The sequence below is a fragment of the Haemaphysalis longicornis genome, unplaced genomic scaffold, assembly GCF_048455015.1.
Source record: "Haemaphysalis longicornis isolate Haplotype H1 unplaced genomic scaffold, Haemaphysalis longicornis Haplotype H1 scaffold_8, whole genome shotgun sequence".
Classification (NCBI taxonomy): domain Eukaryota; kingdom Metazoa; phylum Arthropoda; class Arachnida; order Ixodida; family Ixodidae; genus Haemaphysalis; species Haemaphysalis longicornis.
Genome location: NW_027526445.1, coordinates 42,454,861 through 42,482,405, shown reverse-complemented (window position 1 = coordinate 42,482,405; position 27,545 = coordinate 42,454,861). Strand labels below are relative to the sequence as shown.

The window sequence follows — 27,545 nt, the reverse complement described above, 5'->3', positions numbered from 1 at the left end:
GTGCGCTGCGGCAAGCAGTAACGGAGAGAGGCGTGCGCTCCACTGCATTTATATACATTTTCCGAGCGCAGCGAGCGGAGAGATGGTACGCGGAGAGGAGAGAGAGCCCGCCGAGCTCCGCGATGCGAGCGCCCTCACACGCCCGAGCGCGCTCCTCCTCTCTACTCACTCTACGCTACTCCGCCCGAGCTCCGCGATGCGAGCGCCCTCACACGCCCGAGCGCGCTCCTCCTCTCCCCTTGCCCTCCGCTACTCCCGCCCGAGCTACCACCTGCTCCGGTTGCTAGGCGCGCCACAGCTGTTGCTAGGGGCGAGGAGGAGCGCGGAGAGATAACACCTGCGGGCGCACGCCGACGGAGCACGACAACCCCCGACTAAGAAATGCATTCGCCGAGACGAGGACGACGACGACGAAGGCAGAACTACGAGGCGCGCGCTCACGTGCGCTCGCGCTGGAGGAATGCAGGCGCACGCCGACGGAGCACGACAACCCCCGACTAAGAAATGCATTCGCATTTAAAAGAAAATTGGCGACATATCCGCTACCTTTCATGCAAATGTCGTCTAAAGGCGCCAGCCTCCTGGCGACCATGCTACATAACTCACCGTTTGTCTCAACCAGCAAACTCTCACGCTGTTTCCATCCCGTTTAGGTGCACCCTCGGGAGGTTTGTGGAGTTTCACTGCCGCGTTTGGACTGCTGGCACGCCTTCTGTTGGGACTGTTGGAACGTAGCCTCCAGCGAGCACCTCGGATGGACACTAGCCTTCTTTGTATTTTACTGTGAAACCGTACTTAAAAGGCTCTTTTTAAATGCAGAGCATTTCAGTAACTCACGATGTGCCCCGCGTTGACGTCCGTAGTCGTAGTCCGCACCCCTCCCCCTACACTATATAAAAAAAATACTATCCGGAGCCTGGTTTCGATCCCTCGACCCTGCGGGCGGAACGCAATGTACATGGTGCTCTACCCACTGCGTCACAAAGCCGACACAGAATGGGAGGCTACGAACGCGCCTTATATCCTTGACTCATTAAAACTACGTCAAGAAGCTGCTGTTACAACGCATTCACTACCACCAACTCCCCAAACACTAAACGTTAACGCAATACACCCACCCCCTATGCGACGCATTTACTCGAGTCCCCCTCTCGGGGAGATGGGCCCAATTTTTTAATTTGCGCTCGGAAAAATCGAGCAAATATTTATTTTGAAATAAACCAGCACGGCAAACACCAGTTTTGTATTGATGTTCGTCCTTTAATAAGCTTAACAGTGTATGTCAGGTGAAAATGTTGACCAATATGGAATATCATTCTAGAGTTAAGAGGTTGACCGTCTTTTGCGTATATGGACGTCTCGCTAAAGAATTCTTGCAACTGTGGCCAATCGAGAAAATTGAGGGTCAGGCAAATGGACATAGAGAGAGACAAAATTTCTTTTTGGAGTAACCAAAAAACAGCAGTCTTTAAAAAACTTGACAGTAGCTCACAGAGGCAGTTTCATAAAAATGTTTTACAGATTCTCTGGTATTTTCGCACACTTGAACATATTCCGTACGAAGGTGATGTTGTCGTTTGCGTACGCTCGGATTTTGTTTAGGCACTTGTAGTATTCATCCAATGGTGAATCGGGGTTGTCAAACAACAAGTAGGCTGAAAAAAAGATGAACGATTTATAGGAAATCAATATATTATTCACGAACATTTTGAAAGGTTCTTTAGGCTGCCTAAGTAATTGCTCCGCAGGCGTGTTTAAAATCTTGAATTCTTAGCAGGCCAGAAACCGACAGAGTACTGCTGAACTAATTTGTTTTATTTAATAAACAGGGCCCATGTTCTGATGTTGAAGGTTAGCAACTTCAGATGGGTTTATCAAAAATTAACAATTGCATGTTATTTACCCAATGTCGACGTTTGGCTTTTCTGTTTGAAATAGTTTTTTATGGCAATATTAGATTGGAAAATTTAAATTATCACTCACATGTTCCATTGACAAAGTTTCATTATGGAATCAACAAACAGGCCAGCAGTGATAGCAGCAACAACCACAGAGTATATTTATCACTGTAATGAGTGACTGAGGCATCTTTGATAGACGCAGTGACTAAGTGACCACAGAAACAAGTTGACCTGTAACTCAGGGCCAGGACCACATAAAGGATAGCATCGAGTAACATGGAAGGTTTGCCTAGACACTTCCATGACGACCTTTTTCGCGTCACACTACCAGAACCGCATAAAATTATGTTGGTGGGCGAACCAGTTAAAAAGTTTCGAAATTGTTTTTTTTCCCTAAATCAGGCATAGAATAGCCCTACGTAAACTCGTTGCAAATAAATTCCGGTGGTCTTACTAAAAATATTATAATCTGACTCAAACGTTGGTCGTTAGCATGAAAATTCCTGCTCTTCCACTCCTTCACGGAGGCTGAACGGCCGAGCCGCCTGCTGCTTGAGAGAATCTTGAAATAACAGCTTGAGCATTCCACGAGGAGCAGCTGGTAACGCTGTTAGAGGTGAGTCTAGGCCGCGAGGTTTGTCAGACATGCGCTTCTGACATGCATATAAAAACGGCATTGATACGACTTTGAGCCAATTTGATGAGACTGTGCGCCCTGACCTTAAGATTTAAACGTTTTTTGCAATTCTGCGCCGTACCAGTTTCTGTTAGCGAAGGATATTTGTCTCAGAAATAAATTAATAATTATTGTTTCCTCTTGAAATATTGTACTCGTTTGAATCAAGAAGATGAAAAGTAGTTCTGTGCTTTGCTTGAATAGAAACTTGGGACCGTGGAGTTACCGAGGGAACTGCTTCGATTTGCTCACACCCGTTAGAATTCGTATTGACGCCGTTACGCAGTTACTAGTACAACATAATCTTTAACTTCTTGGTAATTTTACTGCCACATTCCTCTCGCTTAACATCTGTAAATGAAAAAAAAAACTTTTCTTTGCACATTACCATATCTCGGGTTTTGAAAAAAGACATCTTACGTTTGTCATCACTAGCGTTTGTGCGCACGACGTTACAGAAGGCTGCATTAATGAATAGAAGATTATTCTGAATGACTGTGGCAGGATCTGAAACAAAAAGGCGGTATAAAGCCACGAGAAAGTGTTTTTGTTGTAATAAATATTTATTCCCCCGATTTTGCGCTAACAGCAACACAAGGCAGGCGCTGACAAGAAACACTTCTGTGTCCTGCCTCGTGTGTTCGGTTTTATCGATAAAATCGTATCTTCAAGCTACAGCCAAGTAGGCGAAGAGCAAGTTTTTCATTTTTAAGGGTTTTTTAGAAGTTTCAATACAGTACATTCTACAAGAAAGAATTGTGACTCTTATAGCAATACAAAGTAATATCCAAGACATGTCTTCACGCCTAAACAGATTTGACCATTTTTGACGATCAGTTATATCTTCATACATCCTGGTACATGAGGTGAAACCACAGTCGTACTCTTACAAAATCAGCAGCCTTTAGAGCTGTGAGTTTAAAAGTGCAATTTTTTAGGCCTTTGAAGGCTTTTACCGGTAAAATTAAAACTTGATATATTGTTCGGATGCTTTGCGCAAGCATCTTGTTTGTATAATTCTTCTTTTCCCATATCCAAATCGCACGCTTTCCAGCTTGCTTCTTGCCACTCGCTATCTCAGTTACCCAGTAACGAGGTCAACACACGTCTTTGTAACGCTACTATTCATCGTTCCGCTATTCGATTTAAAGTAAACTAAAGAAAGCTAATCGACTATTTTTAAATATCAGTGGTTTGTGCCAGTGCAAGAATACTGGATGGAAAGAAAAACTGCAGGGTGAGCATAAAAAAATTTCGGATTTCAGGCAACAAATTTCAGGCTTTGCTGTTCTCAACCCGTGCGTTCAGCATTTCGTGTACTGAACATATCAGGGCTCACTATAAATACTAGGTAATAGTAGTAATGTTAACAGCGTGCATGCAAGTATTGAAAGATATTGGCACTCACCATTGCCGAACGTTATCCGAAGTACTGTGTTGTTCGAAACCGTAATTGTTACGTTGTCATAAATACTGCAAACAAAATGGGATAATTTTGACACGGTAATTACTATGCATAGCAAAGTGTAACTTGTAAACTCGGTTGCGGCAAGTTGCAATCATTGGTAAACATCACGAAGAGTATCAAAAGCTATCACTTTTCGGTATGAGGTTACATTTTCTCCCGTGTTTTTAAAACAATGCTGTGCATTTAGGCAAAAGTGTTCGTTAATATGCCCTCTCGCAATGTGGTATATATTTCGACATTGTTAGCGCATCCCTACATGTTCATTTGCTAAATGTTCTGCTAGAGCTATTCCTCCTATTAGCTGCCGAAGACCTACTTGAAATGTGTAAATTTTAACTTCCTGCGAAGCGCTCACTTCCGAATTTACCGCAAGATGGGGCTCGATATAGTAAAAGATGATATCAGAGATAATACATGAATATTGAGAATGGGCTGTTCCAGCTTCAACGTTCCTTGCACTTTTCTTTGTTATTGTGGTTTCTGCATGAACTCTTTCAGTATAACCAATATTGCATAATTATTTGTGGCACTTTGTGAGACATGTGTTTACGCTGGGCAGCGAACTCAGGGCAAAGAAAATATTCGGCGTCACATGAGCTTCGAAGCGTATAAAATGAATATTATACAACGTAGAACAATATAGCTACTACATGGGCCTAAAATAAACATCTAGAATGTTTCGCCAAAACATGATATTCCCTGAAGTTCCGGAGATTTGACCAGTTTGAAGTCAGCGCATGACAGCCGGAAAGGGGGTCTTTTGTCATTTATTAAACCTATTTTGGCTCTGAAAACGGCAGGTACCCTCCCACTTACTACTTCCGAAGCCCAAAGCTCACTAGTCGCTCGACGAGCTCGCAGTTGCTTGCGTATCTCTAACAGCTGCAGCGCGAAACGCAATCTCCGGCCGTGCTTTATTGCCTTGACAACCGTATTCATGCCTGTGGAGATCATCGTCAGCAAAACAAAAACTTCGGTTAAGGTCCCGGTCTCTCAATTTCTAAGCCTACTAACGGCGATACTCACGCTGGCAGAAAAGTAGTTTGCTTTCCTCCTTTAAACCCCTGAGAAACGTTTCCTAGGTAGTTAGAGACTGTTTAAGACGTGGTATGCCAAGCTAAGCCCTGATGTTTCGGTAGATAGGTCTGCCAAGATGCGCGAAATTAACTTTCAATCACTACAATCCACTGTTTCAATGGAATATTATCACTCACGGGGTGTCGTCATCGCCATTAAGTCTGTACGTATAGTTGTACTCTGCCGTGTTCCCGTCTTCCGACAGGAAAGTTCTTGTGTAGTGGTCACAAATTGTTTCCGGGTTTGGTGAAGATGTCACTTGAAGATTTATGTGGCCGTAATCCCGGAGCACCTAAAAAATGTCGAAATCGGGCTCCTTTCTTTAAATCAAGTGAGCAGTGCCGTAGTCAGAAAGATATTTCGGGGGTGCTTTAAACCGCTAGCAGAAACATTAAAATGCAGAAATCCTGCGGCCAAGTAATACCTAACCAATTTTTGTTTTAGTAATAGTCATTTTTTTTAGTTTTCGCATTTTAATATATTGAAGCAGTGTGTAAACAGCGTGAGAAAAAATGGAGAAAAGAGGAAGGGGGAGGCAGAGCTCAGAAAATTTCAGGAGGTATTCTGACTCTCAATTACCCCCCCCCCCCTCGGCGGTGTCCCTGCTAGTAAAAAGAAGCTTACTGCTTTTGCCACAAGCTAAACAAACTTGCGCAATTTTACGCACTATTTCTGTCGTTGCAAAGTAACGGGCAAATGATGCGCACGGGTAGTTAAGTTAAAAATAGAAAGTAAAGTTTGTTTATATTTTAGAACAGCTCGTGCAAACACCACGGTACGATACAATATTTCATCTCGCAATATTTGGCAAACAAAATTTTATTTTTTTACGATACAATGTTTCATCTCACATTATTTGGCAAACAAAATTTTATTTGTTTACGATACAATGTTTCATCTCACATTATTTGGCAAACAAAATTCTATTTAGGAGCCTATAAAACACAGCCCGCCACCTTTGGAGGGCATACAATAGGAGCAAGAAGAGGAATTGATTGTGTGAGCTTCGGGTCTGTGTGCTTTAGCAAGTCGAAATGGGCTTAATTAAACCCGGATGGTATTTGGCTGTTTGGGATCGTGTCCTATCTTGTCTAATATGCAGATTCTTTTAAAAGCAGAGCTGTTTAAGCCTTGCGTTATCCGTCCGTCACACCAAAAAATATTGCTGAGTCATGACGTCACCTCGCGTTGCCTAGCAATGCCTGGCGCGGCTGTGCGTAGCTTCGCGCTCGCTTCGCCAGCATCGGCCGGGCTATTCAACACACCCGCCGAATCGTGACGTTACGGGCACCCGTTAAGTCGTGACGCCACTGCGCAACACATGGCTCGTGTCCAGCGCCGTTGCCCAGGCTCTCGTTTTGACGAAGGGAGACGGGTCTCCAGAGCCAAGTCGCGCCATGATTGAAGTACGTGTACGGTCCGCGTAATTGCTGAAAAATGCCATATGATGGGACTGGTTGTGTACGCCAGCGGTTAATCGACCTGTCAGAAAAAAAAAAAAAAACCCGGAGTTTTGGACATCACACAGTCAGGACATTCCTTGCGTTCTTTGTTCACGGTGCGTTCATTGTTGTTTGATTAAAAGATCAGTTTACCTTCGGCGCGTGTGCGTCGTTTTGTTTCATCCATCCTTGTTTGTTGGAGCTGTTTTACAAGATGACTCCACAACAGCTACTCACCCAGTTCAGCGCATTACAGGACGCAGTTTTGAATCGCCGTGGAGGCTCAGTGGCCAAGGCGTTGTGCTGTGAGACCAAGGACGCGGTTTTGACAGCGGCTGCAGTGGCTGCTTTTTATATGAAGGAATCAGCAGAATCTCCCGTGTGTCGAGATTTTCGCGCAGGTTAAATATCCGCAAGTGGTGAAAATTAATCTGAAGAACCTTCACTCTACTACGTGCATCATAGCCGAGGTAAAGATTAATCGCGTTAAACCACAAAACTTGGATTTTTCGGCACATATTTTCTGTGCGCAAACATAATTATATTTATTTGACTAAAAAATTGTAACGAGGTTGCTTTGAATTTTCTACGGATGTGAAGGTGATATCCTAGTTAGAATTTCTGCTGATGTGCTGTTGACCTCTGTTAAATTATGATAATGGATTTTTCACGGCAAGCCGCTACCGCAGCTTCATTTATTGTCGTATAGTTCTGACCATGAATAATACGAGAGGCATTTCAGCCGATCCAACCCCTTCGGTGGAGGCGTACCACCTCGAAACCCCCCTCCCACATAGCTTTGGGGGAGCGTCCTCATACATACCCGCGTGTAATTATTCTGTGGGCCCACGCGTGGAGTGATGAGTAAACAGCGCGTCGAGAGCATTCTTCGGTCCGCCTCCTGTTCTGGAATTGTCATTCAGCCAGTGCGGTGTACATTATCCGGCGCGCGCTGCCCGGATCGCGCTTTGAGTTTTGTGTGATTCTGTGTACCTCACAGCAATTTGCGGATGACGATAACGGTTTGAGTTTAATGGCGCAAGGCCGACAAGGGTAAAGAGCGCCAAACACAAAGTTATTTGATGACGACAGATGTGCAATTAAATACTAAAAAGTACTCAGTCAAACAAAAGTGAAGTGAATGCATAAAGATGACTGGTGTAAAGGGCCAGGTTGTCATGATGCATGGTAAGAAATGAGATGTAAAAACTTGACGTCAGTGAGAAACTTAAAAACACGCTGGATGGAAAACATGGGCTCGTCTCCTAAAAGTATGATGGGTGAAACGGGATGCGTGGTCTGTACAGTTGTGGGAAGTGTTTGCGTCGTGGGGTGTCAAGTGGCTTGCATTGAATGAGTACGTGAACTACGAAAAGGCCTCTCCGCACCTGCTGTACTGGGGTCTTGAAGATTCCGTCAGTGAATACGAGTGCGTTGCATGGGTGTGCCCTATCCGCAGCTTACCCAAGGCGACTTCCGTGTGTCTGTTGTGTGAGTAAGCTGTGTTCCGTCCCAAGTGTGGCTTTATTACATGTTGTTTGTTGTCTGTCTGTTCACTCCAGTGTGTTTGCCATGTTCTACGCAAGTGTTGTCTTATCTGTGGCTTAAGGTCTGTATAGGGTACCGTTGTAATGTCTACAGTGTTGCCGAGAGCAGCAGCCGCGGCCCTCTCGTCTGCCAACTCGTTTCCAGCAATCCCAGCGTGCCCTGGGACCCAACAGAGGGGAAGCTCATGCTTTTGCGCATACACAGATACGATAGTGTTGAATACAAGATTACCTATGTGGTTTTTGGGGGGCTTGTGCGGTAATAGTGCGCGAACAACACTCAAGGAATCTGTATTGATGATGAAATTGGGAATTTGATTTTCGAGAATGTGTCGCACAATCAGTAAAATTTCATACGATTCTGCTGAAAAAATTGTTGTATGCACGCTCATGGTTCTGGCTGCATTGAAAATCGGACCATGAGCAGTGCAGGACAACACAGTAGAGGTTTCGGAAGCGTCACTGTGAAATTCTGCATATGGGTATTTAAACTGCGAAGAAAGTCTTGCAGTATTACAACTCGCGGTACCCGATTTTTGTGAAGTTTCACAAAAGGAAGGTCGCAGGGCACAGGACGAACTTTACAAGGTAGTAAAATGTCTGAAAAGGATGATCTGTACACATCTAAAAACGAAGCGTTGAGATCCGAGGCTCGCTCTCTCACTCTAAGTGAAACGGGCAGAGGAACGGATGGGCGATTTACAAACAGCAGAGATGCGGATTTATCGTTAAAGACGGTTTAAAAAATGATTATTCAGCGATGAAATTTTAAAAGAGTAGAGCAAGTCCATGTACGTTTGTTGGTCCTCAAGGCACCACTTGTGACACTCAGCATACAAACTTTGGACGGGCCTAGTGCGGAAAGCACCCGACGCAAGGCGAAGCCCTAAGTGTAGCACTGAGTCGAGCATTCTTAATGGGGTTTTGTCGCCGACCCATACACTACGCTGGCGTAATCCAAACGAGACCCAACCAAAGAAGTATACAGGGGTAGCAGGAGTTCTTTGTCGGCACCGTACGATTGGTGTAAGAGGACCTTAAGGATATTAATTGTTTTGAGACATTTATGCTTCAGTTGCTTGATTTGAGGAATGAATGTGAGTTTGTTGTCAAACACAACACGTAAAAACTTGTGCTCCTTGTGAACAGGAAGCGAAACGCCATTCAGAGTAATGTCTGGGTCCGGATGAACCCCACGCTTTCTGGAGAACACAACGCAAGATCTTTTTGCAAGATTTAGTTTAAAACCAGTCTTGTCTGCCCAACCGGCAAGTTTCTTGACACCTAGCTGGACTTGACGTTCGCATATGGACATATTACAAGGTTTAAATGACATCTGGACATCATCTACATACATGGAATAAGAGATTGTAGGTGGCAATGCCTTTCCAAGAGAGTTCATCTTAATTATGAAAAAAGTGCAGCTCAACACCCCACCTTGTGGCACGCCATTTTCTTGCACGTGAACCCTTGAGACAGCACTACCGACTCTCAGGCGAAAGATTGTCTGCGACAAGTAACTAATAAGGGTATTTAACATGTTACCCGAGACACCGAATGACTTGAGGTCACTAAGTATGTCGTAACGCCATGCGGTGTCATAGGCCTTCTCTATGTCAGAAAACACCGTAAGACAGAACTGTTTGTGTATGAAGGCATCCTTGATATATAATACAAGTGCCACGAGTTGGTCGTTCGTGAATCGCCCCGCCCTGAAGTCTGCCTGGCAGCTCTCGAGAAGGCCGTTGTACTCGAAAAAGTACACGAGCCTCCGGTTTATCATCTTCTCGAGAAGCTTGCACAGGCAGCTCGTCAGGGCTATGGGACGGTAACTTGAGGGGGACGACGGGTCCTTTCTCTCCTTCAAGAACGCCACTACTATGGAATCCCTCCAAGATTTTGGTATGTGCCCCGAAAGCCGTATTTTATTATATAGATGCAGAAGCGTTTCAAGTGTGCCTGCGTGTAGGTGTTGTATCATTGTATATGTGATGTTGTCTGGGCCTGGAGCGGAGGGTGTACACGTGCTCAGAGCAGCCCTCAGCTCATGCAGTGAAAACTCTGAGTTATAAGAAGATGTTGACCTATTGTTATCCAGTAAAGGCTTCTTTTCGGCCGATTGTTTGTGTTTTATGGAAATGTTTGTGTAGTGGGTTGAACTGGACACGTGTTGGATGTGTTGTGCGAGTGTGTCAGCCTGGTCTTCGAGTGTGTCCCCTGTTGTGCTGACCAGAGGCAGGCTGTGTGTTTGTTGTCCTTTGAGTTTGCGTATTCTTTTCCATAATTTCCGTGTGTCGGTGTAGGAATTTATTGATGTTATGAATGAGCGCCAACTATCTCGTTTTGCCTCACGGCGCACACGTTTTCCTAACCCCTTCGGCCTTTTGACCAAAAGGAGGTTTCCCGACGTGGAGTACCGACGAAGGATATCCGACGCCTTGTTCTGGGCCTCTCGCGCCCGCCTACAGTCCTCATTCCACCACTGCCTCCTCTGGTTGCGCGGGGCACCAGAGGCGTGGGGAATGGACTTTTTGGCGGCGTCGAGGATGTGCGCCGTGAGTAGTTGGGTTGCCTGCTAAACGGGTAGGTGTGTTTAGAACGTGTAGTGTACTTTGGATGCCTCTGTAAATGTATTCTAGTGCGCTCTTGCTTCATTAAACCTGTTCTGGGAATATGAATTGCTTGGGCCTTTACCTATATATGTTAGTGAGGTGGGAAAGGGGTCACTACCATGTGGGTCAGTGCCCACACACCACTGAAGACATGAAAAGAGAACTGCAGATACAATAGCCAAGTCAAGGTGTGAATAAGTGCTGTGTCCTATATTATATGTTGGCTATTTCTGGTTGAAAAGACATGCTACCGACGATTTTGAGAATTTCCCTATCAGGCGACCTCGGGCATTCGTGTGAGAAGAGCCCCAAAGAGAATTATGTGCATTCAGTTCTCTTATCAGAATGAAAGGTTCGGGTAACTGATCTACCAGACCCTCGAAATCTGAGTTCGAGAGCTGGAAGCCAGGAGGGATGTAAAGAGAACATAGTGTTATAAGCCTATTGAAGATTATCGTTCCAATGGCAACAGCCTCGAGGATGGTCTGTATTTGGACAGTGTGGCACGCCAAGGATTTCTGGGCAATGATGGCCACACCACCCGAGGATGTGCCACCACCATCTCTATCCATCCTAAATACCACGTAACTATTCAAGAAATATGTGTCCCTGGAGTTTAAATGTGTTTCCTGGAGACACATCACTTGGCTGATTGGAATGCAATAACTCATAGACATCATCAACATTTTTTAGAAGGCGTCTGCAGTTCCATTGCATGATATTTTCTCTACCAGTTATTGAAGTTTAGGGCTTATGGAATATGTGCGTGTTTATGGTCGGCTATGTGCGTGTATGGGTCGGCTATCGAGGTTTGAATGCGTGGAAGGAGTTTTTTGACCGTCTTTACTGAACTTAACGCCGGAGCTCGTTCCTTCCGCTGTGGTGCACGCCGGAATGGCTCTACGTCCATGTCATCATTTTAAAGCAAGGGGGTGCCCAGCGGAAGGGGCCCTTTAGACTTGCTACCCTTTCAGGTGTTTTTGCCTGCACTGGCAGTGCCGAGAGCGTGGGGAGCACCACAGATGGCACAGCAGGGAGGCGGAAGAGGGGGTCTCTGCGGCTGCCTCCATCTCTATCTCCTCCGTACTCTCAGTTGAGCTTTGGGCAGGTGGAGAATACATGGTGGATGCAGCAGCGCCCCCAACTGACTCAGTTGCCACCACAGCCACTGGTGACTCAACAAGTGGCGTGGTGACGGGTTGGGCTGTCGGAGACAACCCAGTGGGGGGCTGGGGTGGGACCAGATCAGAGGGAAAGAGGCGAACCTCTCCCGCGCCTCTTAGAAGGTAATGTTCTCTGTTACCCGGACATTTATGATTTTCTTCTCGATTTGAAATTTCTCGCAGGCCCGGGAGTATGCCGAGTGTGGTCCCCGGCAGTTAGGAGTGGATGGATAGTTGTCAGTGGGGTGGTACTGTGCAGCGCACTTTGCACAGGTCGTTCTTCCGCAGCAAGAATTAATACCATGCCCGAACCGCTGGCCCTTGAAGCAGCGGCGTGGGTTTGGTATGTAAAGTCGGACTGGACATCGGATAAAGCCTAATTGATGTGTTCACGAAGTTTGGATCGGTTGATTGTCAAGATTATGTGCTTCATTGGGATTATCTTATCATCTCTTCGGATAGTGATGCGTCTGACGGCCATAACACCCTGCTCCCTCAGGCCTTCAAGTAGGTTGACGTCAGTTTCGGTCAGCAGGTCTGGCTCAGATATCACACCCTGGGAGCTGTTCAGGCTCCGGTGGGGTGTGACCCTGATGTCCAGATCGAGGGTGCGGGTTTGGGCAAGGAGGTTGCCTGTTTTCTGTGTTGACCTCAAGAAGGATTTCTACCGTCTTCAGTTCTTTAGCCTCATACTTATCACCAAGAATGCTATGCAGGAACTTTGAAAGGACGAATACAGACATCGACGCTGCAGGTCTTGGTGAGTCAGCTGACTCAATCACCAAAAACCGAAAATAGTTATCGGGCTTGGAATAGATGGTTGTTGAGAGTGGTGGAAAAGATACTTCGGTGCGGCCTCTTTTCGGGGGCCGATCATGTTTGGAGGGGGGGGGGGGTTGATAATACCATACAGCATAGTATAAAAGGAGGGAATGGGGTACTTCCTTCGTCAGCCTTACCCTGATAGCTGAAGAGGTCCCGGAGCTCCCTGCCTGGTAAACAGACAGGGAGCCCATCCACCGGAACATGACCTGGGCTCCGACGGCCACCGTTTGTGGTTCCTGCCCTTCACCTTAAAATACCTAGCCACGGTAAATTACATCGTGAGTATGGGGGCTCGGGGTCCTCGGTGTCGCCAATACCGTCACCAAGATTACTTAAGGTGCCCGTACGGGGAACGATTTGCGGAACCCCACGCATTCCACGAAACGCAGAGATATAAAGCCTTCGAATTAAAGCCGTGAAATGACGCAATATATTTCCATGAGTCGTATTTCCAGGACACAAGACATGTAATGGCTCGTTTTCTTCGTATTGGGAAGTATTGGCCACTTTATCACGGCTTTCCTAAGTTTCTTTACGTACTTATGTTAAGCTGCCAAGGCAACGCTTCCAATAATTTGAACTACATTTGGGAAGGCCGGTAGAGCGAAGACAAGATAGGAGGTAGAGAATGGGAAACAATGGGGAGTTAATGCAGCTCGCCAATACACATCCCTTTTTCGTCTCTCCAAGAACTCGATTTCGGCCTCAATGTCATTCCAAAGTATCAATTCATCCAACTAGGCGCAGCGATGTTCAAGTGCAAAGCTGCCCGACGCCGTTGCGCTGTATGGACGTGTAATCGTTTTACTGCCGCACAAGATGGACGAAAAACGGGACAAAATTTTGGAACAGCCTCAGTGGCACTGCAGAAATGACATGGTATGGTTTTTCTCGGATGCGTATTTAGTACGTTTCAAACAGCTATTCAGGTCCAATCCGAAATGACCCACCTTGCATTTCACTCCCTTGAATTGTCGCTCCAGCATCGTTTCCATGCTTGCCTTAGCCGTAAACCTCACCAAAGGGCTGCTTTTTAAAATTAAATACATCCCAGGCTTTCTGGACACGACGTTTTAACAAGCCTCCAGTTTTTTCATGTCCCAGCATCTTACTTTCACCGTGTTTATATACTGCGTCAGCCCCATCATCAAAATCAGTCCTGTAAGGTTTCTATGAATAAATAAACCACTTTAAATACCTCATTCTTTTTCACGCAGATTGCTTAATCATGTAAGTAAGCGCAAAATGGACAAGGACGAACGAAGTGAACGGGACACGGCGCTTCACTTCGTTCGTCCTTGTCCATTTTGCGCTTACTTACACGATGAATGACCAACTCGCCCAAGAAACCACTCTGATGCTTAATCAGTCTAGTTTTATGCGCATATACGGTACAACTAATGCAATTAATTCGTCCACACTGCCTCGTGTCATTCGCCCTTGGAATGAGCTGCCTGATAATAGGCCACCATATCTAACGCCGAAACATTTTGCAATCAGCTACTCGCTCTTTACGCTATTTAATGCTATTATAATTTTTTTGTAACGCCTGCTACATGATTTGCGTCTATGTTGTGTTTTTGTACTCACAAATTGTATGCTTTTTCGCTCAGTTAACGGCCACAAGTGTCCATGTATGGTCGAAAAGTGATCACTTTGTACTTTGAAATATGTTTTACGCGTTTATATTTTGTTGTTACGATGTTCCTGTCTTACATTTATGTTTTGTATTGTTTCACGTTTTCAAATTCCCCCCTTACTCTATGCCCTCCAATGGGGCCTGTAAGGTTTCTATGAATAAATAAACAGCCTATTTCGGTTCACTGCAGGACAAAGGCTCCTCCCATGGACCCCCCCAAGATTCTGTAGTGTGCTGTCAAAATACATTCCTTTCCTCTGAATTTCCTTATTTCGCCTTTCCATCGAGTTCTAAACCCGTTCGAGTTCTTCCCCGATTTCTAAACCCGTCTCTCGGTATGCAGTCCGTTACCCTGTGGTGTTTCACCGTTTGTCATTTCTTTTGACGGCATGATCATCCCAAGTCCATTTCTCTTTCTCAACTGGAACTACGGTATGTTCCACTCGCGTTTGTTTCCTTGTGGGGTAATATTAACAAGTTTGCAAAGTAGAGTAAATGGTGGCACCGAGGCGGGTATATATGATGTCATCGGAATGCTTTGCTTTTACCATTACTGCTTAAGTCAAACTTTAAGAAGGAGTGCATTCGAGTTCCCATTTTCATTGGAAATCACAATAAAATGGAATTTTGGGCGCTTTGCCTCAACTTTATGCATCGTTAGTCCTTAGCCCTAATGTGGTATACATAAACTCACTTGAGCAGCGTCACAGTCATCTGGAGTTTGTTGGCAATCTTGCGCTCTGCAAGTGCCAATTGCTGCTGCCACTGCGGTCACGGTGACGATGAGAAGCCCGTTGAAAATCTTCCCTGACACCATCTCAATGCACTGCGGAATAAAATAATTTCGTCGGAAAACCCACGCGTCCATTCAACCAAACATGTTCCAGGATTTTTTTGATTTCAAAGAACCAGTTAGCGGACAGAGGTTTCAATACTACTTAATGAATTTTCGAGCTTGCGTAAAAGTTTGGTCGAATAGAACTTGCTTGAAAGGAATGTGACAGTGGCACTTGAGTTTTTTTTTATCATGCCCCAATGATTGCATCGAGCGTATGTGTGGTTCGGTATAAGGATTTTCTACCAATGAAAACTGGGAATTGGCCATAGGCATCCGACAGCTGTGGTCACTTGGAAATCACACTGCGGGAGCGTTGCGAGAATATTGGGTTGGTAAGTTGACGTTGAAGCAACAATGAACGACGGTAATTCCTCGGAAGTTTCTTATGATATCTTCAATAACATTGCTTATTTCCTATGGTGGTCATGTATTTAAGTGTCCCCAACCAAATAATTGGCCTCTTTGATTTTACACTTGTGGGTGTCCGCATGGTACCCGAGGGATGCGAAAGGAAAGAGCCGGTAAGTCGTTTTTCTGTGGTAGAATAACGTCACTTCCGACGTGTTCCCGGACTGTCTACGTTTTCTGCGGGCCGAGCGATCACTGGCTGCACCAGGGCTGGTAGAATCGCCAGGATGTTTGAAACACGACTGCATTTATTGGGCTACTGAAAAGCGAAAATTTTGGTATGTCTGTCCTTTATAAAAAAAGTTTTCTTGACAATACAAAATACCATTGTATATTTATACGACCACATATATAGCTGTAAACAAACAGATTTGAAATATATGTTAAAAAATTGGCGCAGCCTCACTACTGGTGCTTGAAACCCCAGAGCGGGGGTCGACATAACTTCTCCCCGCACTGACAGTGGATCCCAGAAAATGCGTAGCAGCCGGACCCCAGCACTGCAAAGCCGTTTGGGACGGCCCTGTAAAGCAATGAACATTAATGTATGTTATGTGTTTTATTCAGTAGCAATCGCCGTCATCGCTTTCGTCGTTGTCTTACGACGGCACAGCCGCGTAGGGGTAATCCTCTGGTAGCGCGTCCGCAGCGCGGTAGACCTCCACTTTTTCTTCAGCGGTCCGGTGGCCATCTCCGTGTGTGGATTGTGAAAGGATGGCTTGACAGATTCGTCGGAATCATCTTCAAAACGTTGGACCCATGGCGCACCGGTCGTAACTCGGCGATCACGACGAAGGCGGGAGCTCCTCATGTGGCATAAGCCCATGTGCAAAGCTGGACGCCGCCGGGTGGCCGCCGCGAGGCAGGCGCAGACGTGCGCTCGGGTTTTTCTGTCTCCGCTGGACGGATTTGTGTTGGCCTAAATACTTCCCCTGTTAAAAGACTAATCATGCACGCCAGACGCGTTTAAAATGATAAGCTACTCACCCTTCCTGTAGAGAAACAAACTGCAAACTGGTAGTTGGCAAGCAATTTGAAATATCCCGGCCATCTCCCCTAACATGAAACCTGGGGAGGGGCGAAGCACGCAGTGCAGAAGTGTATTATTGGCGCCTTGGCGTTTTTGCGAACGGAGTTGAAACCGTTGGGGGGGGGGGGGGGGCAGAGGTATAAAGCTTTGTTATAATAGGTTCTTGTTTTTGGATCACGAAGCTCTCTAGCGCGAGGCGTAAACGAGTGTTTCGGTGCTTTTTTAGTACGTGCTCTAGCACTAGGCGTAAACCAGTGTTCCCGTGGTGTTTTGTAGTACGCGTTACGTTCTAGCGTGAGGCGTAAGTCTCCCGGTGCTTTAGTACCATGACTACATGATACGATGGACGATTACGATGATGACGACGACAGGAGACACTAGCAGCCCCAGCTTCTAAGGAGATTTGCCCCTAACAAAAGCGCATAACTGATTGAGGAACTCCACCTCCCCAAGGAAAAAAAAGCTTCTCCGAGAGGCAGCACAGAACTCGTCGCGTGTGCCTTAGAATAGACCCCACAGCTCGACGACGGTAATTGCTCGCGAACGCTTCGCAGCGGTTTCAACCACAACGCAGAAGCACCCGCCACTATGAGGTGCACGCAAATCGGCCTCGGGAACTGTTCTTTCCATTTATGTATCGCCCGATTCCTAGGCCTCGAAAAAGTCAGTACACAACGCGACAGCAGAGACATACCTACCCAGGGTGACTGGCCATACCCGGAAATATTACGTTCCATAAGCTAAATAGAGTGCAAAAGTACCCAGCAGGAAAAAAATAATGCAGTGACGTCACCGCACTTATATAGATCAAGGGAGACCGGTGTAGCACCGCCATCGGTCCATTCCATCACCTTGGGTAGACCACGCAAAGTAAAGACGCCAGAAGAACAGCAAGAGTAATAATAATAATAAGACAAAGCGGTCGTGAATGTCGTTCAGTAATAGAAAGTGTGGTGAAGTACATTTCACTTGTCTCTGGTCTCACTCTCTGGAAAGCCACCTGTGAAAATTAAAATGACTTCGCATGGGTAATCGTTGTGAGTGTCTTTTACAGCTATGCAGCGCAACCACCTTCACAGCGTGGATTGGAGCCACATATTTTGACAGGACGCCGGCGGTCGCACTAGGAAAGCTTTCGCTTTAACCTTGGGATGTCATTGCAGGAACTGTGACGATTTACCAATTCGAATACAAATGAATGGCCTTGGGAAGTGTTACAAAAAACCGAACAATTCCAGAGACAGCAAAGGGCAGCAAAAATTACTCGGTGTCCCCGTCATGCTTAGCTTTAGCTTCGAGGTGGGGCCCATCGGATTGGAGCGCGTCGATGAAAGCAGCGAAATGCGTCTAAGTTTGTCGGAAATTTTAGTCAACTGAAACCATAGCAGACAAACGAAAAAAAAGCATGCTCCATAGTTACGGCTGACACTAGTTACGGCTGGGCTTGCTCGCTCCTTTATTTAATCTGGTTTCCAGAATGCGCCAAGGCTGTTGAGGTACGCAATCATGACTGCACGAAGCAGAATACTTCTAGCAACCAGCTTGCTACCAGGATCGCGACTGCCTTTATAGATAGCGACGTGCCCAGGCTGGGCGATTTGACGTGCCTAATTTGTTTTTGATTGTTTAGCTTTTTTAGTTCCTTTCAACGCCAGTAGGCTTGCTTTAAATTTGGTTCTCGCTTGTCAAGGTTGTCGTCTGCGATCTGCTCGCTGTATAGCAGCTTCAAATGTCAAGGTAAATATAAATGGTAGCGAAGGTTCGGGCAAAAAGCGGTTCAGAACCTATTGCCAGCGACATCAGCATGGGGGCTTATGGGAGTGGTGATTGAAGCGCGACTAGGTGAGGAGGGAACAAACACTAGTAACAAAAAACCAAGTTTTGTTCAACAATAAAACAACAATAATATTTTACGAACTATATTTATTTCTGAATCACATTTATTTAGGCACAGTGTATAAATAATTTATGAAAATGCCGTTCATTCTCAAAAACCTTTTTTGTAGCGCCCTCTGAAGAATGGCACATGTCATTGCTTTGTGATGCAGTCCTTGTAGTGATCGGAAAGGCGCTCCTAAAGTTCGTCTGCTAGGAAACGCCCCTCGCGTGTTTTGGTGGTGCGCATTTGCATTCGTTTTTCCTTGTTAATTTGGTGTGCACTTAATTTTTGCTGTGCGTGGAGTTACTGCGTGGAGTTACGATCGAGGTGCGTTGTATCGTCGGTGAACACGTGTAGTACCGTGCCCGGCAGGCACGGTGAACTACGGGACGATGCTGCCAACGGTTGGAGCGGAGCGCTTTCGTCGGTACCTACAGAAACGATGTGCTGTACAAGTTGCAACAGCAGCTCCCATACACCTGGAGTTTTACTGCACCATTTTCCTCTCATTTCCACAGGTAACGCGAAACTATTGTACTGTTAATATGTGCACGGGGGTTGTGTAAGGGGACGTGGTGGTGCTTCGAAAAAAATGGGTCTAAAGCTTTGTTATGTCACAGTTATCTCTTGATTTCACCTCAGGCTGGCTCGGAGCAAGTTGTGTCAATTACTCTAGGACTTCTCGGCGTAGTACCACTCGAATTTAAACGAGTCGCTTTAATTGTCTATCTCAGCGTCTTCTCTATTGCATTACAACGCTTGTAGTGCTCGTTGCTTCCCGCACTTGTATGCGCAAGCATTATTTCCATCGCAGTACTGTGTTGTGCTGCTCCGTGCTGCGCTGCTGCCAGATCTTTCCTGCTATGTGCTTTTACATACTGCCATCGCTTTCTTTTGCATTGATCCATTTTTCCTCTTTTTACTTATCTGTTGCGGCACTTGCCTAATAATGCAACCAGGAAATTGCAGACGTGAATGCTAAGTGAACTTCTGTAGAAACCCTTGTCTACTTGATAAGACGCCGGGACAGCTGCAGTGTGCTCGCTGCACTTTCGTGAATCGGCATTCCTGCGGCCCGGTTTTCTACGTCAAGATGCAGTGCCTAGTTCTTTTCTCTTGTTTCGAAGTAGTTCTGCTGTTGACGCTTTCATTGCTCATAATGCTATGTATTACGGGTAAAGTCCAATTTTTGGCGCGTAAGGAAAATCATAATGCATGTAGTGCCTACAAACATTTTGTACTTATTGTATACGTGCTGATTTTGTGCAGTGTGGTAAATTTGTTTTATGTTTATCATGGAATAAAATGCAAATGTCTTGATTATATAGCATGACTATGCGTTATTTCTTCTCTTAGAAGTACACAAACTGAGCAAGCATTATATAACCTTGATCTATACTTAAGGCACGCACGCAACCTGCGTATGTGCTACGCAATTAAACCCAGCAGTGGCGTTGGTAGAAATTGGTATCGGGGTAAGGAGTGGGCACGTTTCTTATATAAAAGGGGGGCCGGGGAGAGTGGTCAAGTGTCATTTTGGGCTCTGTATCCCAAGGCAGAAAAAAAATTCCGGTCGGGGGGGTGTACGTTTGCCACCCGCTGCAATCAAAATAAACAACTGATTGCTTTTATACAGCAGTGGAAGGCATGAATACAGAATAAAGGTTCAGAGAAGATGCAAGATGCTTTTATAAACACCGAGGCGAATCATACGACAGTATGCTAAAGTGCGTTTCTCTAGTCACGAGTATAAGCTGGCGTTGACTTGAAGCACACACGCCAAGGGCTCGCCAACTTGCGTCAGATGGCAATGACATGAGCCCTCAGCGATCAGAGTCCAGCTAAGGCTATTTTGAAGTCAAATTTTCCCGCTAATGCCACCACCAAAATGACGTCACTTTTGGACCGGATCTTGCGTCACATCCTGTTTATTTTTTGTTCCGCCGGAAGTGTTCCCTTCTCACACAGATGGCGCTAAGCCCCATGAGCAGCTTAAGAGCCGCCATTTTCTGAACGTATGGGCTTGTATGGAAGCTTCGCTACCAGTTATATTTACCTTGCAAATGTCTTCAAGCAGTGCAATCGCATCTTCGTTTCTAGAAGCATAAATGTAACTCTATTTTCAACGGAATGGTTGAGCATGGAACGAGCCTTTGTTAGCAGATCATTTCTATATTGAAGAGCAGACGGATCACGGTGTAGCTTCATTTCCGAACACCTGCTGTAAAACACTCCATAAAAGGCTGCAAAACACGCCTTTCTTATAAACCTCGGCTGGGCTCCTACATACCTTTTGAAAACGCTCTTCAAATTTGTGGAAGTATATTGGGCAGTGTTAGGACATCTTGGCTTAACAATTGGGATACTACCATTGTACATAAAAAATACTAGAGTTATACTGAACAGTCCTCACGTAAGAGAATGTTAATTTCTTGATAAATGGTCATCTAGCGTGTAGTATTGGTCTGTTTTTTGTTGTGTCGCAACTAGATTGCGTTGTGCGTGTTTAGCGCTTTTAACTAGATTAGCGCTTGTCTTTGTTCTGTTCGTCCCCTTTCTGAGTTTTTCCGCTTTAAATTCGTAAAATGGAGTGCCAAGTAGCTCGAGCTCACACGTTGTTAGATTGTGTCAGGCATACATAATGCAGTGCTTTTTAAATCAGAATTCGCAGCTCTCAAGTATTCTTTTTCGCCCCCGTTTCACTATGTGCGGACCTCGAGAAAGAGGCAGTGTCAATTGAAGATGAATGGGAGCAGTGCGCTTGTTGAGTTAATAGAATTGATGACCATTAACACAACAGTTTTTTGAGACTATTGAGCGGCCGTTTTTAGCTGTTGGTGTCTTTGTGCCATCTTAAACAATAACAATGGCTTTCAATAACAAGAACAATGGCTTTACTGAAGTAAAGCCAAAACATTTTTGTAAAACAATACGGCGCCTATATTTACGAAGCTGGGGGCCTAAAGCGCCGTTCGACCTGCCTATTTTTGGAGCCCGAAACGTGCGTTTCTAATGCTAGATAATCCGGCGTCTAGTTACCACTTAACACCACGACAGATGATTATTCATTACCTAACAAGTATACCTCATAAAATGTAGCAGGGAGTCAGTGACGTTTGATAATGGCCAAAGCGTTATAAATATCAATAAACAATACTAACTTCACAAATAAATTAGGTATGCATGTCAGGACAGGGAGCAATGTGGTAAACTAACAACTGATAAGTGTAACAGGATGACGTATAAATTTTAATCACTGCGATGCAAAGCTTGAGGTTATTTTGTTACAAAGTGTTGATACGATATAAGGAAAACAGAAGTCTGCCTTCTTGTAAAGCGGCCATCACTCATCTCAGCCAACCGTTTAACCCCAGCTTCAACCGTTAACGTCACCTTACGTGGAATGCGTTGACTAGAGTTCGGTACGGGCGTGGAGCAATGAACCTACTAAATGTTACTGCCCCTGTTAGAAAATGTGATCTGGTTGAGAAGACGAAGACATCGAAGCCACCTCACAGGCAGCGAGGCTCGTGACACCATCTTCTTCCTCTACCGAATTACCCCCTCATTAAACCGCTGTCCTCTAACATACGTCTGCTTCCTGGTCTTCAACAATTTGGTGCCGTGACCAGGATCGAAGGATTACACCGTTGAAGACCCCTACCGATGAAGCAGGCCCATTGACGAGGACGCGGCTACCAAGAACGACGCATCGCCCCAGCTCCTGCTAGAGCGGCACCTCCGCGTACCGCGTGTCATCATGGACCTGCTCAAACGAAAACGTGCTGCTCTACGCGCCTCAACTACATGGATCATCAACGACATGAAGGCCACAATGGAGAGTACCCCGCTACCGATGGGTGAGCTGGCGGAACAGCTAAATATGCTCAAATTGAAAGAGACTTCTTTAAACGATATGGACAAAGAAATCGAGGGTCGCGTCCCCGGTGAGGAATTAGACGACGAGTTGACAGCCGTAGAACACTACCGTGATTCCATCGCACGCATGATTTTCCGCGCTGAAGGGCTTCTTGTAGACGCGTGCCTTTTCACGGCGGGTAATACAATACAGGCTGCCAGCTCACCTCCAGAACGAGTTCAAGTTCGATTGCCCAAACTTGAGATACAACCTTTTCACGGAGAATTTGCTCACTGGCCTGCATTTTGGGACCAGTTTGAATCTACGATCCATAAAAACCCATCACTAGCCAACGTTGACAAAATCAAGTATCTGCACAGTTATCTGAAGGGGAATGCGCAAGGCGTCATCAGGGGATTACCAACAACTAACGACAGCTACCGCATAGCCATCGAACTGCTGCAGCAACGATTTGGAGACAAGACCCTGATAATCAACGACCACATGAGAAAACTTCTAAACCTGCCAAAAGTAGCCTCCTGCGACGACTTGAGTGGCCTTCAGACCATCCATGAACGTGTGCAGAGCCACGTCAGGTCGCTAAAGCATCTCGATGTTCACATTGATTCCTACGGAGTGATGTTAAAGGCTGCGCTATTGCAGAGTTTACCGTATGAGCTCGTGCTCAACTTTAACAAGTTAACGTTGACGGAAATATCAGCACGAGAACCGAGATGTGAAAGGCCCGATGAAGTATCGACGTTACTTCACCTGTTGAACCTAGAAGTAAGGAGACGGGAGATTACTTCCGTTATGACTGGATCTGCAATCGACACACCACGGATGCAAGTGAAGGACAACACTCAAGGGTCTGCTTCGACCTTAACCGTTAGGTTGTCCCACAACTGTTGCCTTTTCTGTGAATCGCACGACCACATCACAGAGAACTGCCAGGCTCAACTTACACCAGACGAAAAGAAAGCCAAGTTGAAACAACACGGATGTTGCTTTCGCTGCGCTAGGCGTTTTCACCGCGCCAAGGAGTGCAGGAGTACGAGAAGGCTTTCATGTAAAAATTGCAATGGACGCCATATCACTTCCTTGTGTGACCCAGCGTGGAAACGCCGACCGCCGGAAAGATTGCCGGCGTCCAGCTCGTCAACGGAATCAAAGACCTCCGACAGAATTGTTCTGCTTCAGACAGCACATGTCTGGATTACGGGCACTTCACGCAAACATCTGGTGAGACTCTTATTCGACGGAGGTAGCCAACGTAGTTTTATAACCGAAAGGCTGTCGAGGAAGCTACGATCCAATGTCCTTGCAGAGGAGGAGATGACGATGTCCGGTTTTAGAAATTCGTCCTTTCAATGCAGGCGATACAAAAGAGTACAACTCACCCTCTACAGCCAGTACGACTGTCGCGAATTTGAAATCGAGGCACTTGAAGTGCCTGAAATAAGCAAGGACCGGCCTCGGTTAACGGAACAGACGATTCTTCAGGAACTTGATGCCAAAGCGATGCCATTTGCCGAATTCTCCTTTGAAGCTCAGCCCGAACCAGGCATTAGCCTACTTATCGGAGCGGACTTTTACTGGAAACTTGTGACTGGGGACATTCGGCGCCTTAGTGAAAATCTCACCACCGTGAAAACAGTCTTCGGGTAGACGGTGCATGGAGGTGCGACATCCATCTCTCCGATCGTTGACTTCAGAGAAATGAGAAGCATGCACGTGGCAACTAAAGCGCCTGCAAATGAGCAGAAGAAAGCAATTTCGGACCTTGACCACCTAGGAGTTACGGCCGAGCGAGAACTTTCCGATGAAAGTACAGAGAACTTCAAAGCTCTCAAGCACGACGAAGATATTGAGAACCCAGGCGGGGAAAGCGCCTCTACATCAGAAAACACAAACCTTTGTTGCGGTAGTGCTGAAATCGACTTTTGCAGATCAAACATCCCTCTCGCACGATTTACCGCTTGGAAGAAGACGTTAACTGATTGCTGCAAGAAACGAAGCCTAAACGCGATAGTTATCTCAAGACAAAAGCATCACGTATATGTGAAGGGAATTGGATCCCATGGACGCACGAAATGCATGGTTGTTTTCTAAACAACTCCGGAAGCTTAAACTTCATAGCTGCGCAGGTTTCCTGGTGGGGAGGCTCTTGGAAAAGATTGATTCGGGCAATGAAAGTGTGAATGGACACGTTCGCTAATGCGTGGTGCTTGCATTTACCGCAGACTTTGAGACGGACAATTCATTCAGCGACTTCAGCGCCTTAAAGCTACAGACGTATTTGCACAGCGTACTGCCATTTTTAGAACTTAGCCATGTGAATACAACCAGATCCATAATATTTGGCCGGCCGGAGCCTGTTGGGAAATGTGATCTGGTTGAGAAGACGAAGACATCGAAGCCACCTCACAGGCTGCGAGGCTCGTGACACCATCTTCTTCCTCTACCGAATTACCCCCTCATTAAACCGCTGTCCTCTAACATACGTCTGCTTCCTGGTCTTCAACAATTAGGAGAGCTGATAAGAAACTCAATTTAATATCTATGTGAATATCTATGCAGCAACCCCTATGCAGCATAGAACATAGAACAGTTAAGCAGTTACAAATTGTGTCAATGTGGGTTAAAAATGGCAACTGAAATTTATGTACTACACCAGCTTGCGAGAGTTTTCCGTTTTCATTTACCCTAAACGTCCTTACGGGCGTTACGTAGGGCTGGGAGTAAAGAAGAAAACACATTCTAACATTAAAAACAGCACCACTTATGGAAATGCAAATACAAATTTATGTCGGAATGTATAGTTGCAATGTAAGGGTATACAAAAAGGGGCACAACATTTACACAATTTCAGAAATGACATAGGTTTAAAATGACGCAAACGTTGAACAATCCAAGAGGTTCAGAAATGACAGAAACATTAAAAATTGATGCATACATTGAGGAATAGCGGTAACTCTTTCATAAATGACTCGCGGTTAATGAGAGTGACGTTCGTGGGAGCTCATTCCAGTGACGAATAGCAAGTAAGAATGACTAGAAGAAAAATAGTTTGGTACTTGCGAGTATTGGCTGTACTTCGAATGCACGATCTAAACGGGGAAAAATGCGACTAATGGGTTTTATGGGCGAGACAGCCAAAGAAGACTGGTTGTGATACAACCTATGAAAAACCGGTGAAAGACTATGAAGCTGGCGATGTTGTAGAAAGGGTAAGTTCAGGGATTTCTTTATTTCTTTTATGCTTGATGTTCGTGAGTAGTTCCTGCGTATAAATCGGCCAGCTATATTTTGTGGTGCTTGAAATTTATTTACAGGTTACGTCTGATGTGGTTGCAGATTTGTGCTTCATATTCTGTTTTTGATCGAAGTAGTATTTCGTAAATCAGAAGCTTTGTGCAGAGTGTAGGTGAATGCAGATTGCGCCTAATGGATCCGAGTGATTTCGATGCTTTGCTGGTTACGGTATAGATATGATGGTTTCAGGTTAGATCAGAAGTTATGTGGGCCCCCAAGTATTTTACTATGGCTACGATTTGTACATAGTACAATTAAGAAAATAGTGACGGGTAAAATTTATGATAAAATGTCTCCTAAAAATTTGCAATTGATCCTAGCGCAGTGGATTTAAATTTCATACCTTGTAGCCTTTGAGGAAAAATTCTGAGCTCCTGTTGCAGCCACAATGCCTATATTGCCTGATGTGAGCCGATCTAGCGGCCCGGCTATATAACACATGGTTGGACAGGCCTAATTTTTTTTTATTTCCTACGATGGTTCACAACTGCATCGCGCGCTGCGGAGAACTGATGGCTGGAATGAGACCAGGCATCGAGGTTATGAAAACGTGGGACAGCTGTCTAATTGTTTTTTTGCGATATTTTTATCATCGAGGTATTTTTTCAGCAGCATTTGAAGCATTCTCGGATTCCAGAGTGTATGCGCCGCCGACATGAAACGGCAACGAATGTGGGACTTCGAACTAGGCACGCGCAGATGTCATGCGGCGAAGCACACTAAAAAACAGACTCCCCTACAAATAAAGGCTGAGGCAATTTTTTTTTTAAATTGCAATAACCGCCTTCGTGAATATGTGCGCCATTATTCTTTTACCCTGAAAAATATTTAAAAAAGCATTGACATGTCAATTTAACAACAAATATAACCTGAAACAAGCAGCCCGTTAACTTCCATGGAGTCTTTGAATGTGTTTTGGTGAAAGGAGCAATCAACTGGAGGGCTTTTCTTGCAAGTACCAATTCCCATATAGCGCAGCTTGAATTCATTGCTATAAATCGATTTTATCCACTAGAAGAAAAAGATACATTTCCCTGACTTGCTACTTCCAACCTCCAAACACTGTCCACATCATAATGAAATGTAAGTGAAATGCTTTTTCATTTAACAGCATAAATATCACGCCTACAAGACGCAAGCTCGCGTCGCTGCAAGAAAGCGGAGGTACTCGAGGTTGGCGAAGAATTGGCGGGACTGGGCGGGACTGGGCGGGACTGGGCAAATTGGCGGCACTAGCATGCGGGTCACCCAGAATCCTTTCCTGTTTCTCGTACAGGTCGCCACGCTTCTGTCGTCCACACTCGCCGGATGCTCGAGCTGCTGCATTCCAACGAATGCTGCGCACATCTGCGATGCCCATATCAGCTTCATGCCTGATGTCCGGATTTCGTCCCGATGGAACAGCCTGCCTCATCACGTGGTGACCGCATGCGCTGTTTGCTGCTGCCCGGACCGGCAGGCGGAGACACCATGCTATGCGGCTATAAGAAGAAGCCCGACAGACTTCTCGGCCACTGGGCAAATTGGCGGCATCAGCATGCGGATCACCCAGAATTCTTTCCTGTTTCTTGTACAGGTAGGAAAACGTTATGGAAAATGTATCCGTTCAGACGAACCGTTTCTCTTGGTGCTGCCTTGCCCATGGTTGCGTTGTTTGCTTTGTTGCATTCAGAGTATATTAAGAAAGTTGCTCTAACTAAGTGGTGATATTGAAACCAACCCGGGTCCTGACTTACAGGAAATATATAGGCAGGTTTGTGCTATTGCTACAGACATCAAAGACATCAAGGAGAAGCGGCTATCTGACGTCGATAAGAAATTAGATGCTTTATCCGCCCTTGAAGCTAAAGTGACCACCTGCCAGGA

At 45.6% G+C, this 27,545-nt stretch overlaps 1 protein-coding gene across 2 annotated transcripts; it reads right to left on the bottom strand.

The window, feature by feature from the left end:
- Window positions 1-1,275: 1,275 nt before the first annotated feature.
- On the bottom strand, window positions 1,276-26,156 carry LOC144149260 (uncharacterized). 2 transcript variants are annotated; one of them, XM_077680812.1, is made up of 6 exons: window positions 26,023-26,156; window positions 15,045-15,176; window positions 5,260-5,414; window positions 3,986-4,050; window positions 2,998-3,084; window positions 1,276-1,655 (listed from the first exon to the last, which is right to left on the bottom strand). In XM_077680812.1, exons 2-6 carry the CDS (start codon window positions 15,165-15,167, stop codon window positions 1,516-1,518), a joined length of 570 nt encoding a protein of 189 aa, XP_077536938.1. In that variant the 5' UTR covers window positions 15,168-15,176; window positions 26,023-26,156; the 3' UTR covers window positions 1,276-1,515. The 2 variants fall into 2 exon arrangements, with proteins under 2 accessions (XP_077536938.1, XP_077536939.1); XM_077680813.1 differs by lacking the exon at window positions 2,998-3,084.
- Between the last annotated feature and the right edge of the window lie 1,389 nt (window positions 26,157-27,545).